The sequence below is a fragment of the Arachis duranensis genome, chromosome 4, assembly GCF_000817695.3.
Source record: "Arachis duranensis cultivar V14167 chromosome 4, aradu.V14167.gnm2.J7QH, whole genome shotgun sequence".
NCBI classification, from domain to species: domain Eukaryota; kingdom Viridiplantae; phylum Streptophyta; class Magnoliopsida; order Fabales; family Fabaceae; genus Arachis; species Arachis duranensis.
Genome location: NC_029775.3, coordinates 18,757,824 through 18,772,203, shown reverse-complemented (window position 1 = coordinate 18,772,203; position 14,380 = coordinate 18,757,824). Strand labels below are relative to the sequence as shown.

At 35.4% G+C, this 14,380-nt stretch overlaps 2 protein-coding genes across 3 annotated transcripts in view; one reads left to right on the top strand and one right to left on the bottom strand.

The window, feature by feature from the left end:
• Positions 1–2,387: 2,387 nt before the first annotated feature.
• Positions 2,388–10,431, bottom strand: LOC107483629 (cullin-1). Of its 2 annotated transcripts, XR_008008280.1 has the most exons (21): positions 10,209–10,431; positions 9,626–9,807; positions 9,411–9,510; positions 7,423–7,608; positions 7,179–7,226; positions 6,896–7,099; positions 6,711–6,788; positions 6,468–6,557; positions 6,306–6,386; positions 6,153–6,215; positions 5,536–5,571; positions 5,367–5,453; positions 5,144–5,293; positions 4,997–5,052; positions 4,214–4,334; positions 3,952–4,113; positions 3,688–3,831; positions 3,335–3,553; positions 3,064–3,231; positions 2,722–2,981; positions 2,388–2,610 (listed from the first exon to the last, which is right to left on the bottom strand). XR_008008280.1 is itself a non-coding variant. In XM_016104241.3 (20 exons), exons 2-20 carry the CDS (start codon positions 9,763–9,765, stop codon positions 2,880–2,882), a joined length of 2,235 nt encoding a protein of 744 aa, XP_015959727.1. In that variant the 5' UTR covers positions 9,766–9,807; positions 10,209–10,431; the 3' UTR covers positions 2,388–2,879. The 2 variants fall into 2 exon arrangements, 1 of the variants encoding a protein (XP_015959727.1); XM_016104241.3 differs by having other exon boundaries at positions 2,388–2,981.
• Positions 10,432–12,715: 2,284 nt separating this feature from the next.
• LOC110280435 (uncharacterized) overlaps positions 12,716–14,380 on the top strand; it is a 15,809-nt gene continuing 14,144 nt past the window's right edge. Inside the window, exons 1-2 of the mRNA XM_052260471.1 lie at positions 12,716–13,145; positions 13,228–13,484. Coding sequence (XP_052116431.1) covers positions 12,716–13,145; positions 13,228–13,484 — 687 coding nt within the window. The remainder of the gene's footprint in view (positions 13,146–13,227; positions 13,485–14,380) is intronic.

Genomic DNA, 14,380 nt, shown 5'->3' with positions numbered 1-14,380 from the left:
TGCCAATTTCTAAATTTTAGCATCTCTTTGGTTTCTATTTCCATTTTCAATTTTTCTGTTTTGAAAATTTTAAAAAAATAAAAAAATAAAAACAATAAATTTGAATATGTTAAATTTGACCAATTATACCCTGATTGATTATATAACCTATTTTTTCAGTCCTATTTAATACTCTTCTAATAATACTACTATCAATGCTAAATACAATTTGTAATTTTTTTTAACTTAAATATTTTTCAATCATTTTCTTAATCTATATGCGCACATAAACTAAAAATGATTATGGGAGTAGTATTTAACATTGTCTAACAAGATTCCCACCTAAAATGTTAGAAGTTAAAACAATAATACTGTAGTAAAGATGGTGGTAGTGACAATAGATGTGGTAGTAGCAGCCATGGCGATTTGGCGAATAGCTAACAACCACAACCAACTATTGCCAATAGCGAACAGCCAACAGAAATTCATTATGTACCTTCCTGATCAACATAAAGCTAGAAAGGTGGAGGAAGCGGCAGCATGGCAAAAGCAGATGCAGTGGGAGAAGGAAGGGGAGAGGGAGGGGGGAGGTGAAGGAGCCTGAGGTAGGGGGAGGAGAAGCATCAGGGAGGAATGAGAAGGAAAATGGTATGAGCAACAGAGGCGGTGTGTTGGTGAAAGGGAGGGTAGAAGTGGAATTTTAAAAATATTTAAAGACATAACTGTAACTAAAATCTGCATCTCATGTCTAATTTTCATATCTCAACATTTTGGAATACCACAAAATACATGTATTTTGTGTATTGAGTAAACTACCATTTCTACCTACGAAAGTTAAAAACGTTGACATATCTATTCATGGAAAAAGAAAATTACCATTTGTATCCATGAAATCCCCAAATTATCTTACCATTTCATAGAGATGGGTTATATTAGAAGGTAATTTGGAAATTTCAATTTTTTTTTGGATTTGGATAGTTTTGTTAGCAAAAATTCATGTTTCATGGGTACAAATGGTAATTTCCTTTTTTTATGGATAGGTATATCAGTGTATTCAACGTGAACAAAAATAGTAATTTACTTGTGTATGTGTGTCTCAAAAATTATATGCTTCAACAAACAACCGACATGTGCTAATGTGCTATCATGTCTATATCTAGTGGACATGGACACCAAAACAAAAGAAGCCATAATTCTTCAGAATCGGTAACAAATCATTATTAAGGGGAATTCTATTTGAACCATCAATTAGTTCATCTAATATAGAATAAAATCTACATCATTACAAAAAAAGAAAATCACCTAAATCATATGGCAACAGTATGCTCCCAATATTTGGAAACATGGAAAATCAACCCACAAGTTTTATTAAAATAAAAATTGACCTTTCTCTTTTTATGCATTAACAAAAAAAAACATATTCAAGGAAAAATTAAGATACTAGCTTAAAACATTTTTAAAATTAGGAAATAAAGTCCAAAAAATCATTCTGTGCTATTAGTTCCCTGCAAATGCATCGCCAAGATAGAACTAAAGTTAATAAACACTTAACTATTGATGTTTTATGTCACTTTAATCATGAAGAACCAAACTATGAAACTAAAATTGTTGATCCTAAATCATGCATTGTTAATTTGAAATACACCAAATAAAAGCACTCTTATATCGATAAATAACAAGTTCAATGACATCTCATTAAAGATCTATTAAACCATACCCAAAAATCAAGCCTCCACAAGTATCACACTACTCACCCCAGTTATTTCATTTCTTAACGAGAGGAGCAATTGCCATCAGAACAAATCATAATTGAAACTTACATCATCCTCTTCATTTACATTTTACAAGCAATACTTTCATAGATCAACACGACACAACTGTAAATTGGCCAAATGTATAAATGTTTTGAGGGAGCAATATTACGCTTTGCACAGAAATGATAAACTCTATAACTCACCAACTCATTGATATCTTCGTATGAGAAACCTGATATTCCAAGATGTTAGTATTTATCTATTTATTACCTTGAAACAATGTCACTTCCCTCATGGATACACCTACCTTTCACCATCCATTCACAATTTTGAATCTCTCTCCCTTCTCTTTCATTTCTGCTATCATCTAAGGTTTCCTCATGCCACATGTAAAGTCTGAATTGACTCCTAAAGATAATCCACGTATACCCCCTCTCCCTTTTGCAAAATGATACAGGGCATTAACTTGGAAAATTTAAAATAATAACAAAAAAATGGCGGAATCCTTGATAAAATAATCCTATTCACCTTAATTATTTCAATTATCATAAAAGTGCCAAAACAAAGATGAGTTGGTGCCGGACCAAACATTTAAAAAGCAGAAGCATTAAACATCCAAATAAACTTTTTTAACTAGTTTGATACTACACGACAAACATGTAAATGTCGATCTGAAATATGATATAAACAATCAAAGTGGAGACCCATAACCCACAGCTGTAGGTCTGGATTCCAACGACATATCCATTCATTTGATGGTTTCTAAACCGACAATCAAAATAGAATTTCATTGAAACTAGTGTTACATGATTCCTATTTCCTTCATGGGTTGGAGGAATAATTAACAGACAGGCATTGACAAAGTCATCAGATGGAACTGCAGAAGTCAAAACCGGAAATAGACATGAAACTACCATTAAGCTGGACGTACTTAAGGAATTTTACAACTTTTTCAACAGGAGCACACATCTACAGTAATAGTCCATACCTGGATATGGAGGCAAAATGTACAAGTACTCCAGCTCCTTTCTCCAACGAATAATCATAAGGAGGAACCAATTTCTTGCATGTTGAAATACGATCTTCTCATTTCACTATTTGCGGCAACTGCAGTAACCACTTTGTTTGCACAATTGTCAAGCAGCATTATGCTAAGTACCTGAACAAATTTGCATTATCTTTGTCTCTTTCCAAGTAGTCTCGAGATATCAAATCTTCAATCCGCTTTTTAATCGCCTTGACATCAGGCTGTGCAATTACACCATTTAATATTAAGAATTCAGGATTTTAATAGATAGCAGACTATGTTAGGAAAGGGTGAAAGGCTAACCTTAAACATGCGACCTAACTGCTCGACACATTCCATAACTAACTGTTGGTAGTTCAGAACTTTCCGACTCTTCATAATACGCACAATTGAGGCATCAATAGCATATCTTCTGTCCTTGTCAACATCCTCAATTACTTTTTTCTTCTCATCCACAGGAGGAAGAGGAATCTGCACATCAAATGATGTATAAGTCTCATTCAAAATAGATTGATAACTAAAGTAAAAGAAATACAGAAAAGATTAGAATAATACATTTTAAACAAAACTGTACCTTAATCCTCCTCATTTTGTCCGTAAATTTTGCATTGAATTCAAAATAATCAGTAGAAGATATTGTCTTTGTGCTTGGTTCCTTATTAAGAATCTTGTACTTTGCACATGACAAGGAATGCAGCAGTCTAATAACATCATCATCCGATAAGTTTAACTGAGTCATTATCTCAGAATAACTCAGTCTATCCGAGGAATTAAATAGAAGCAATGCTGAAGCCTATTGAAAACAAAAGACCACAATACGTAAGTAGATAGACATCCATATGAGAATATGCAGAGATAAAAATGAAAAAATGAAAAAATGAAAGATGAAGTATAAAGGACAAGGAAGCATGAGGTGAGAAATATAACCTGGTATGTTGTCACAATTAGTTCCATAGTTTTTGGTTCGAATTTTCCACTTATATTGCAGGTACCCAAGGAGTAAATCCATGTAAGCTTTCTGTGCTTAGTTTTTGTTTGATAAAATTCCTTGAAAACTTCAACACACCTAACCTAGAGTAAATGTTGAGAAAAATGTTAATTATAAAGCACAATGAACTAAATCTGGGTAATCAGTATCGAGGGCTAAGCAATAAGCTCTAAGATGCTAATATTGATAAGATCTACACATACCATTTCTGCTGGAAGATTGAGGTCAAAGGACTTGTAACTTGGCCAGAAGCCAGTAGTTAGAACTGTAACTGTCAAGTCAATTCCAGGATCTGCATTTGGATTATTGCTTAGATACTCCTCAAAGCTTGTTTGGTTCTCCTTTGCCAGTGTCAAATCTGTAACCTGGTAGAAGTAACATGAAATAAGAGGTCGTTTCATCATTTTATCCATATAGATGAAGGTAGTATATCAGTTCCATTTACAAAGACTAAAAAGGGCTGACCATTCCTTCCATCTTCGACGTAAACTGACCACCACATTGTTGCTTCAATTTTGTCAAAATGCTCCTCTCATGGTCATCATTGGCACTCTTGTCAAAAAGAAGTCTTCTAGCAAGCTTCTTCCTGAAAACAATCAGGGAAGAGCATGTATCAATGTTCTCTTTCAAAATAGCTTGACATTATCAGAGGTAATTTTGATTCACAAATAGCAACAGAAAACTACTAGCACGCATCATGAAGAATCTGCTGTTCAGGGTGGACTACAGTTCTATTGCTGATCACATCACAAAGATTTAACAGTTTTTTGTAGTTAGAACATCAAATAATAATAATAATAACAAATAATAAACACCGTCAGTCATGTATTGTAATCGAAGCCCAAAGGGCAAAACCTGAGATCTGTCTGGTGACCCACTATTAACTTAGGAAACAGGGGAGACATTTCCATTATCAATTTTTTGTCCTCAAAAACTTCAAAATTGTCCAGTAAGATAAGCTGGGGGGAAAAGGGGGCATGTGGCTATGAAGGTAATATAGAACTAAAGTCAAAGACAAATTTCCATAAACTTATGATTTACTTTCTCTCTCTTTCCATTTTCTTTATACCCATCATTATCTTAGTTTCCTTTGAAGTATATCTTGTCCCTTTTTAAGTTTTTCCGAAATTGAAGTGACATGCACGGAGGGGGAAAAATAGTTCAAGGATGACACTGAATTGCCTTCTTCAGACAAATATAAGGGAACAACACCCAAATGATCATCATTTGTAACCAATGCTCTTTTACCTATAGAATTCAGCAAACAAATCTTTGTCACTGATATAAGCCAGCAGCTTTACAACCTGCAAAAAAACCAAAAACTCCAATTTTAAAACCATGAACATCAACTGTACAAAAGTATGTGGTAGAGTTGCTGTTGCTGAATAGAAAAACCTTTTCAAGAGTTTCCTCGATTGCTTCATCACTTAGTTTTTCACTTCCTCCTTTCTTCAGGATGTTATCACAAAAAGTGGCAAGTAGTTCTGCACTTGAGCTTCCAGCAACACCCTTGTTGCAGAAGTTCTCAAAAGCCTCCTTAAGAGCCTATATGAACAAACCTTTTAGACAGTGCATCAATTTTACTTAACCATTTGGATAGTCGTTCCATGATCATAACCTTGTGGAAAAGAGTGTGATTCTGGAAACAGTCATTCACATAGGCCAGGTACTTGTCATGCAGCTCAATCACCTTCCGAACAAAAACCTGAAGAAAGAGGGGTCTTCAGAATTCACAAATGAAAATAATGCAGTTGAAGTGTTGAACTCTAAATTTTTTTGGAAATTACCTGCTCCTGTAAACCAATAATATCCTTCTTCTCTGCCTGCAGACATTTTTTTTAGAAGGTAAGAAATGGCAATGGCAAAATGTTAATTGCTCCAAACGTATGGCAACATTCACGACGTCATCAGTAAAAAGATTTCATGCAAAAAGAGACAAATAAAACAACACATTTTGCCAGGAAAGCAACCACAAATAATGTCCATGTTAACATGAATCTAAAACAAATGATAGTGATATAGTCAGTTTGTCACAAACGAATAGCAAAATGTGAAAGGAAAAGGTCATCGACTGCTACTGAACAATTTCTTTAACATTAGTAATTTAGCCTGGCTCAAAACATGCTATATGTCAAGTCACTTTTCAGAGTCTTATGATACAAGTCATCATATTTCCTATTAGAAAGATCAATTTAGATATCTTTCCTTTTTGTACATTCCCCTTATTGCCATGGTTAACTATTCAAAACTCATTAAAATTGTAGACCCATACATTTCTCTGAATGAATAATTTCTCAGAACCTTGATGAATATATTGAAGACAGCTCATTTTTTGTATGACATGAGATAATAAGCCTAAAAACCAAAAATAAGAAAATCCAATGAAAAACTAAGGCAAAAATACCTTTTTGTTACTAGCAGCATCTTCAGCCAGCTTCACCAATGCCATACCTTCAGCAGTAACATGCTGTGTCGTGCAATGACAAAAAGCATCTTATAAGCAAACCATCAAAAATACATTTAAGGGAGGAAAATCAAAATATAGGTATGCTGCAACCTGCTTAAATATACTGGAAACAGGATCTAAGCCTCGAGGTATTTTAGAAAAGAGCCTGAACATCCTCGACAAATCTTCAACCTGAGCAATTTAAAACATCAGAATACTGTACTGACAAGTTAAAAAACTTGTAAGCATCAGTAGGAAGAATTTAGATAGTACCTTGTCATCCCTAAGTAATGCATGACAACCAGAATGCTCTTTTTCAAGGAGTTGATTTGCATACACAGATAACAGCTCATGTTGAACTTTCTGAAGAGGAAAAAAAGAAACAAAATTCAGAAACTAGAAAAAGAGGAACCATATGAATTCACAATAATTATGAATTTCTTGAAGTTCCAGGCAGAGCTCCATTCAACACAGAAAAAAAACAAATAGCTGAAATAAATTACAAAGTCAACAAACCTCCAACAGCTTTGGCTCACTACTGGAGTGCAAGTAATGAGCAACCCTATCTTTCTCTCGTTTTAAGCATTCCTCAGCCTGAAATGAATTATACAACATCAAATAGATTACTTCAATAGAAACCACACACCAACATAATGAAACTAAAATTCTAACGTACAGTAATCAGCACAAAGAAATAGTACCTTAAGCATATAATCAGGACAAGAATCTTCTAGGATCCAATTTGAAGCCTTTCGAGAATAATAAGCAGAAGTGTCTTTCAGCATGGCTGCTTCAAAATCATTCTCATAGTGATCCATTTGACCCATTCCAATTTCAACAAATATATCTAATACATTTTTTAATAGAGCTCGATCAATCTGCTCTCCTTCTCGTTCTTGATCAATCTTTCATAGAAAAAGAGAGGTTAGTTTATTTAAATTTTTTAAATTGAAAATCTTTTATGCCAAGGAAGAAAAAACATACAAGAGAAATTACTGCATCTCTCACTTTCCCATTTAGTTCCTTGTAAACCTGGAAATAATAAAAACAAACCCCGAAATTTTCATATGATGAAGCAGCATTAAAATGAATGATGATAAAAGGAACATGATCCAGTTAGCACTGGCACTAAAAAATTAGACTGGATTATGAAATTAAAAGGAATAGCTAATGAAAGAATTTGACAGTGTCATCCTTGGTTCAGTTGCCTTATAATTTATAAGATTACCAAATCACGGAAGCAAGTCAGCCCAACTTCATTAAGCGGTGGAAGTGATCTCCGAGCAATAAAGTAACGGTCCAAATAGTGAAAGAAACGAGAAAGCCACCTAACCATAATTTTATGGTTTGCCCACCTCTTCACAAGTTCTCTCAACATAAATTCATCATGCTTCTCTCTCAAAGAAGGCAACACCTGAACCAAAAAAGTGATGTCTATTCAAATAAAATAAAATAAAAAATGATAACGGAAGAAACCTCTAAATTCATTGAAAAACAGTTTCCAATATCTAATGGTAAAATGTACTGGAAATTTAATGAGAGACATTTCAAACTTGCCTCCCAAAAAAACCCATATAAACCAACAGAGAAATATTGCTTACATAATTAATGATTTTGAAAAATAATATTAAGTGGTAACTGAAATTTACTTAATAAGAAGTTCAAATTTCTCTATAATGCCAATCAATGTAAAAATGCATAGTTAGTGTTTGAAGGTGAAAGGATATGATAGGGAACGAGTATCCCTGTTTGTTAGTTTAAAAGTTATGGATAAGAAAGAAATGTGAGGGAACAATTCAACCTTAATTCAGGCTTGCACTCTCCCATAAAGTGGGAATAATGAGGAAAATTAGGCAATTAGCCTTGCTGAAATGTGAGGGAACCATTCAACCTTAATTCAAGCTTGCACTCCCCACAAAGTGAGAATAATGAGGAAAATTAGTCTTGCTGATATTTTGAAAACTCTTTATGTAACTATTATCCCATTAAAAATCTATTCTAAGAACTTAAGAAGGGATATTTTACAATCATAGTGCTATACCTTCCCCCTTTGTTTTTTCCATGATCAATAATTGAATCACAGAAAACAACTTCAGTCCATTCCATTTCCCTTATTCTCCCGTTCTCTCTAAAACATCCATGGTGTAACAGTACAATTTCTTTTAAAATAAGTTAATAGGCAAAACTGTCTTTATCCTACTGAATAATTGAATATACTGCATGATGCTCTCAATCAACTCAGAGTCTAATCCCCCACGTCAACTAAACTATGCGTGCCCACCACCATTTCTTGAGCAAGATATCTCGGAAGATATCTCCTATTCTTTAATTACTTCCAATGTCTGATTAAGTTAGGTGCTTGGTGTTGCGTTTACTCCCTAACTGCTGTGCTGCATCCTTTCATTTCCTAGAGAGGTTGTATCCATAGGGGTGTTATGCTACACAAGGTTTTGGTATGGATAGTGGTATGTAATACACAGTATGTTACCTCGTTAAAACTTAAAATTATGGTACAATAGGGGTATACTTCTTTGGTACAATGTAATGTTAATTGTGCTAATTACAATAAGGTATAACAAAGTCAAACTTAAAAATAAATTTTCTCTTTCTTCAATGCTTTTATTCAGTGATGGTGATAATCTATATTTATTCCCCCTATTATAACATCAAAAACCCACTGAGTAATGAGCCCATCCATTTTCCTTCTCCCTCTTTCTTTCCGCCAAACAACACTAACCTTTCCCTTGCCCAAATAAGTAGAGTATCTATGCTGATGATCTGATTCGCTCCTTTGCTCAAACCTATGATTTACCATTCACATTAGGGATTAAATGTTCCAAATCATGATTTTAGTTATGGGTGGCCCCCCAAGAGTTAGAACAAGGGCAGGGGGGTGATTCAGGAATATTAGGCTTAGGTAACACCTGTTAACACACCTTTTCAAAAATGGAAAAATCTCCTTAGAACTACCTTATGTTTTAACACCAATGCAATTGATGATAAATGGTACATGTCCTAATTTTCCTGGAGTGATGAACATGATTCAAAGAACAATTACATTATCCAAAAGTATGGAACATTAGATATGATTCGACTCAAGTATTTCCAGCTAATGGGAGGTAATAATAAACAAGTAATCAGTAACGTACCAGAAAAATATTACAAATTTGTCCCAACAATTAATCTTATCACCTCCAGAAAAATAGCATTACTCACCGTCGACAGGATGTATTCTTCAAATGCTTCCTTGTACTTGTCATATAGTTGCTGGGAATAATCATGAGGAGGCTTCTGAGTGCACATATTATATATGGTCCTACAATACGATTTAAGGAAAAGCAGTTCACAGAACCAAGAACAATTTAATCAAACACATAAACCAAGTACAGGACTGAACATTTAAACCGCCAAAACATCTTCAAGATGGATACGTGTAAAGCATCATGTAGTCCTCAGAGCTGAACTGAGGCTCAGGCAACCCTTCCAGAATATTCTTCAGCTTCATTATGCCCTTCTGCATAAAGTCCCATCCTTGCTCTAGGTCAATAGTCTTGCGCTCACTCATAGACATGCTTTTAAATTAAAATCCCCAGCTTAGAAAAGAATCCAAAATCTGCATCCAAATGTTGGAAACATAAATGGATATAAATGAATAAACGAAGAAAACAAGTTCCAAATCTCAACCAACCAATTTCAGCTCCCATCACTTTATAATCACAGTAAATCTAGGTCAATTTCAAAACCCTAAACCCCCACCTCGTTCCAGAAATCTAGGTCAATTTCAAAACCATTCCCGAATTTCCCCTAATTCAGCTGAAGAAACCATGAAAGTGAAAAAAAACTCGGCATCCTACATCCCAATTTCGAAATTCGCCGGGGCCAAATCAATCCCTCATCTAAGAAACGACGTCGTACCACAAAAGACCCTCAAAATAACAATAAGATTGTAGAACATAGGAAAGCAGAGACAAATCAATTATGAATTAATTAAAAGACCAAGAAAAGAGCGAGTACCTTGAAGAGATGAGAAACCGTGCGCGTGGCTCGACGAAACGCAAACCCTAGAAATGGTAGGTGAAGAAGAAGATGAAGAGGATTTAAGGAAAATCCAGAAGAACGAGCAAGCCAAGCTCAATTCCAACAGAGCAATGACGGAAACAGGAAGGGGGGAAAGAAAGAAAGAAAGAAAGAAGCGAAAAAAGAAAAAAGAAAATAGAAAAAGGAAAAATTACAAGGGAAAAATGGAAATGATGCACCGAAACTTTTCCAAATTAAAAAAAAATGAAATATTTATGTTTTCCAAATTAAAAATTTCCAACAAAAAAAAAAAATAAACGAATCCTCGTTTGCTTAGGATTTAGGAAGGCGCATAGCGATATTACTCAAACCTTTACAGATAATTATTATGTCAGAGTTTTCTGTTAAAAATTATTAAATAATAAATCAGTTTCAATTTATTTAAAAATAAAAAAATTTATAACATATAATTCTCGAATTAATTGTTTACCCTACATAAGTGCCCTCTATAACTATTTAAAGAAAGAATCGATACAAAAATTAATTTATCTAAAAAATATTAGAAAATAAATAGCCATCAAATTTTTTTATTTAGAGTAATATTCGTAATGCCCATAAGAGTGATAACATTGTCAAATTTGTGGTTACCTGTCTCTAATTTCTATCCGATTAAAATGGATAATATGGTATTATTTTGGGAAAAAGATAAATAGGTCCTGACTTTTTAAGTTTTTGACAAATACATCCCTGACAAAATTTAAATAAAAAAAGTTACTGACTTTAACAAACGGAAGACAATTTAGTCCTTCCGTCTATTTGCCTCTCTCACATCAAACGGAACTGGCTGACGTGGCTGAAACGGTGTCCAGGTGTCCGTTACGGTGCCACGCTGGAAGGGGAATAAAGATCGAAAGACAAATAGGTCCTTACTGATGAAAACGACGTCGTTTTCATAAGGTAGCCCATTCTTAATAAAAACCCTTTAGCAACACAGAAATTACCATATACTGTCCTAACCCCTTCATCAAACCAGAGCTTTCTTCCCTCTGAAACGAAACTGAAGTGTCATCGAAGAAGGTGGAGTAGGAGAGACTTAGTTCGTATGCTGAAAAAGTTCAATCATCAATCAAGGTAAGCAAGTCCACAACGTTCATGATCATATTCGCATTAGGGTTCCATTTAGTGTATGGTGTGATGCATGCAAATGCATTCTGCTATGGTTGCTTTTTGTTTCAATCTATTTGAAAAAAGTTATTGTGTCTTCATTTGAAAGTTTCTTAGGGTTCTATGCATTGTGGGTTGATTTTGTTTTTGTTTGAAAATTACAGATGACTGATAGATATGTAATTCCTGTTTTTCACCATGGAGAAAAGTTTGTGAGGAATGGTGATGGGGGACTTGTTTATGTGAATGAAAAAGTAGAAAAATTTTCAAAGATGGACATAGATTTTATCACCTTTGGTGATTTGGTGAAGTTGTATGAGGGTTTAGGATATCCTGGCTACAAGGCAATATACTGGTTTGATAGTATAGCCAGTGATATAGAATTTGGGTTTCATCATTTAACAGAGGATAATGGGATTCGTGAATTATGTGACAATTTGATTAGGAATGAAGAAAAAGATGAGTTCCATGTTTACTTTAATCATGTTGTCAATGAACCTGAGTATGTAGAAGAAGCAAGAGAAGGGAATGCAGGAACTGGGAATGTTGAGTGCATAGAACTAGATGACATCTGTGATAATCTGATGACATCCTCCTCTGATGACGACTACGAGAGCAGGAGGATGAACCTTACAAGCCTCTACCTCCGGGGTATAATGATGACAATGATGATGAGAATAGCAGTGGAGAAGAGAAACGTACCAAAAAGAAGAGAAGTATGACTTACAAGGGAAAAAAAGTGGTTGTACCAAAGAAAAAAAATGAAAGAGAAGAAGAAGAAGGATCCACTAAAGAGGCAGGATGCACCAAGGAAGAATAGATCAAATATTGGTGGAAAAAGACTCAATGTACAACCAGGTGTTGGGCCCAGTGTAGACTAACGAGCTGTGCCTTCTTTGAAAACTGGTGGGCCTAGTAATGGGCCTGACCAACACTCAAGCTGCACTAATTCAGAGTATGACTATGAATACCATTCAGAGGATTTGCTTACCCCTGTTTCCTCTGATGAAGAAGCTGAGAAGCAACACTGGCCCGAGTTCAATGATGAGTATGGATTTGGAGAAGGCCACTTTGAAGTAAGCACCAAGTTTTGGTGTTTATTCTTTAATATTTTGTGTATTATGCTACACTTTTTAATGCTTTTTTGTTCATTTTGAGATGATATTCTGCTACTTTCAGGGTCTTCTTGAAGCAATGAAAGAGGTGATACCCGAGGCACCACATCGTAATTGTGTGATGCATATGTGGAAAAACTTCATCAACCAATTTAAGGATTTGCAAGTCAGAATGTGGTTTGGGAGTGTGCAAGTTGTTCAACCCCTTCTGAGTTTGTAGAGACTATGGAAAAGTTTAAGAAGATTAATGAAGAGGCATGGGAGCATCTTACAAGATTTGATCCTCGGGTGTGGGTGAAGGCCTACCTTAACCATGGCCCCAAGGTTGATTCTTTGACAAATAATATGTGTGAATCCTGGAATGCCAAAATAGAAAAGTATAAAGCGAAGCCCATTCTTACAATGTGTGAAGAGTTACGCTGTTATATCATGAGGAGAATGACGAAGCATATCACTCTACTATCAGCATATCCCGGAAAGCTTGCTCCTATACAGCAAAAAAGACTTGGCCGATTGATTAAGCCCAGCAACAGATGGAATGCAGAATGGACAGGTGACAACGAGAGGAAGCGGTTTGAAGTGAGTCGCAAGACATCAAGAGTTGATGTTGATTTGATGAAGCATACTTGTTCATGCAATATGTGGCAACTAACAAGTTGACTTACTTACTCTTTGTTTAAAAACTTGTTTTGCTGAGTAATGTATTCTAGATTGCTTATGTGATTGTGGAATTATAGGAATGCCTTGTGTTCATGCGATTGCTGCTATTAGGAAGAAGCATGACAAGCCAGAAGATTATGTGCACAAATGGCTTTGCACGGAGTCCATCCATCTGACTTATACACACTCAATCCAACCAGTTCACAGTGAAGAATATTGGTATAGAACAGGTTATATCAAGCCAAATCCTCCACCCATCAAGAGGCCGATTGGTAGGCCAAAGGTGCATAAAAGAAAGAAGGATCCAATAGAGGATTTGATCCAAGGGGACAAGGTAAGAAAAACATTTCGCATAACATGTAGCAAGTGCGGCGAGAAGGGTCACAACTACAAGACGTGCAAGGGAGCATGGTGCACGAAATTGCAATCACACTTTTTGCAATCTGCACAACTAACCAGCAAGTGCACTGGGTCGTTCAAGTAATACCTTACGTGAGTAAGGGTCGAATCCCACGGAGATTGTTGGATTGAAGCAAGCTATGTTTATTTTATTAATCTTAGTCAGGATACCAATAGGGTTCTTTAGCCTCGTATAAAGTAAAAAGGGCATAAAATAAATAGTTGTTACTTTAATAATGGAGAATATGTTGGAGTTTTGGAGATGCTTTGTCCTCTGAATTTCAACTTTTCCTTGAAATCCTTTTCCCACACGCAAGGTTCCTTCCATGGCAAGCTCTATGTAGGATGTCACCGTTGTCAATGGCTACTTCCCATCCTCTCAGTGAAAATGGTCCAAATGCTTTGTCACAGCACAGCTAATCATCTGTCGGTTCTCAATCAGGTTGGAATAGAATCCATTGATTCTTTTGCGTCTGTCACTAACGCCCAGCCTTTAGGAGTTTGAAGCTCGTCACAGTCATTCAATCCCAGAATCCTACTCGGAATACCACAAACAAGGTTTAGACTTTCCGGATTCTCATGAATGCCGCCATCAATCCGGCTTATACCACGAAGATTTTGATTAAGGAATCTAAGAGATACTCATTCAATCTGATGTAGAATAGAGGTGGTTGTCAGGCACACATTCATGGATTGAGGAAGGTGATGAGTGTCACGGATCATCACCTTCTCCATAATTAAGCGCGAATGAACATCTTAGATAAGAACAAGCGTGTTTGAATGGAAAACAAAAGTAATTGCATTAATTCATCGAGACGCTGCAGAGCTCCT

What these genes read in the sequence shown, in the direction of transcription:
- LOC107483629 (XM_016104241.3), bottom strand. Translation starts at nt 9,765, where the DNA reads ATGTCTATGAGTGAGCGCAAGACTATTGACCTAGAGCAAGGATGGGAC. An exon ending in TTTCCAGTATATTTAAGCAG is followed by an intron (nt 6,216 to 6,305) that starts GTTGCAGCATAC and finishes TGCACGACACAG; the next exon opens with CATGTTACTGCTGAAGGTAT. An exon ending in TTATTGGTTTACAGGAGCAG is followed by an intron (nt 5,454 to 5,535) that starts GTAATTTCCAAA and finishes CTCTTTCTTCAG; the next exon opens with GTTTTTGTTCGGAAGGTGAT.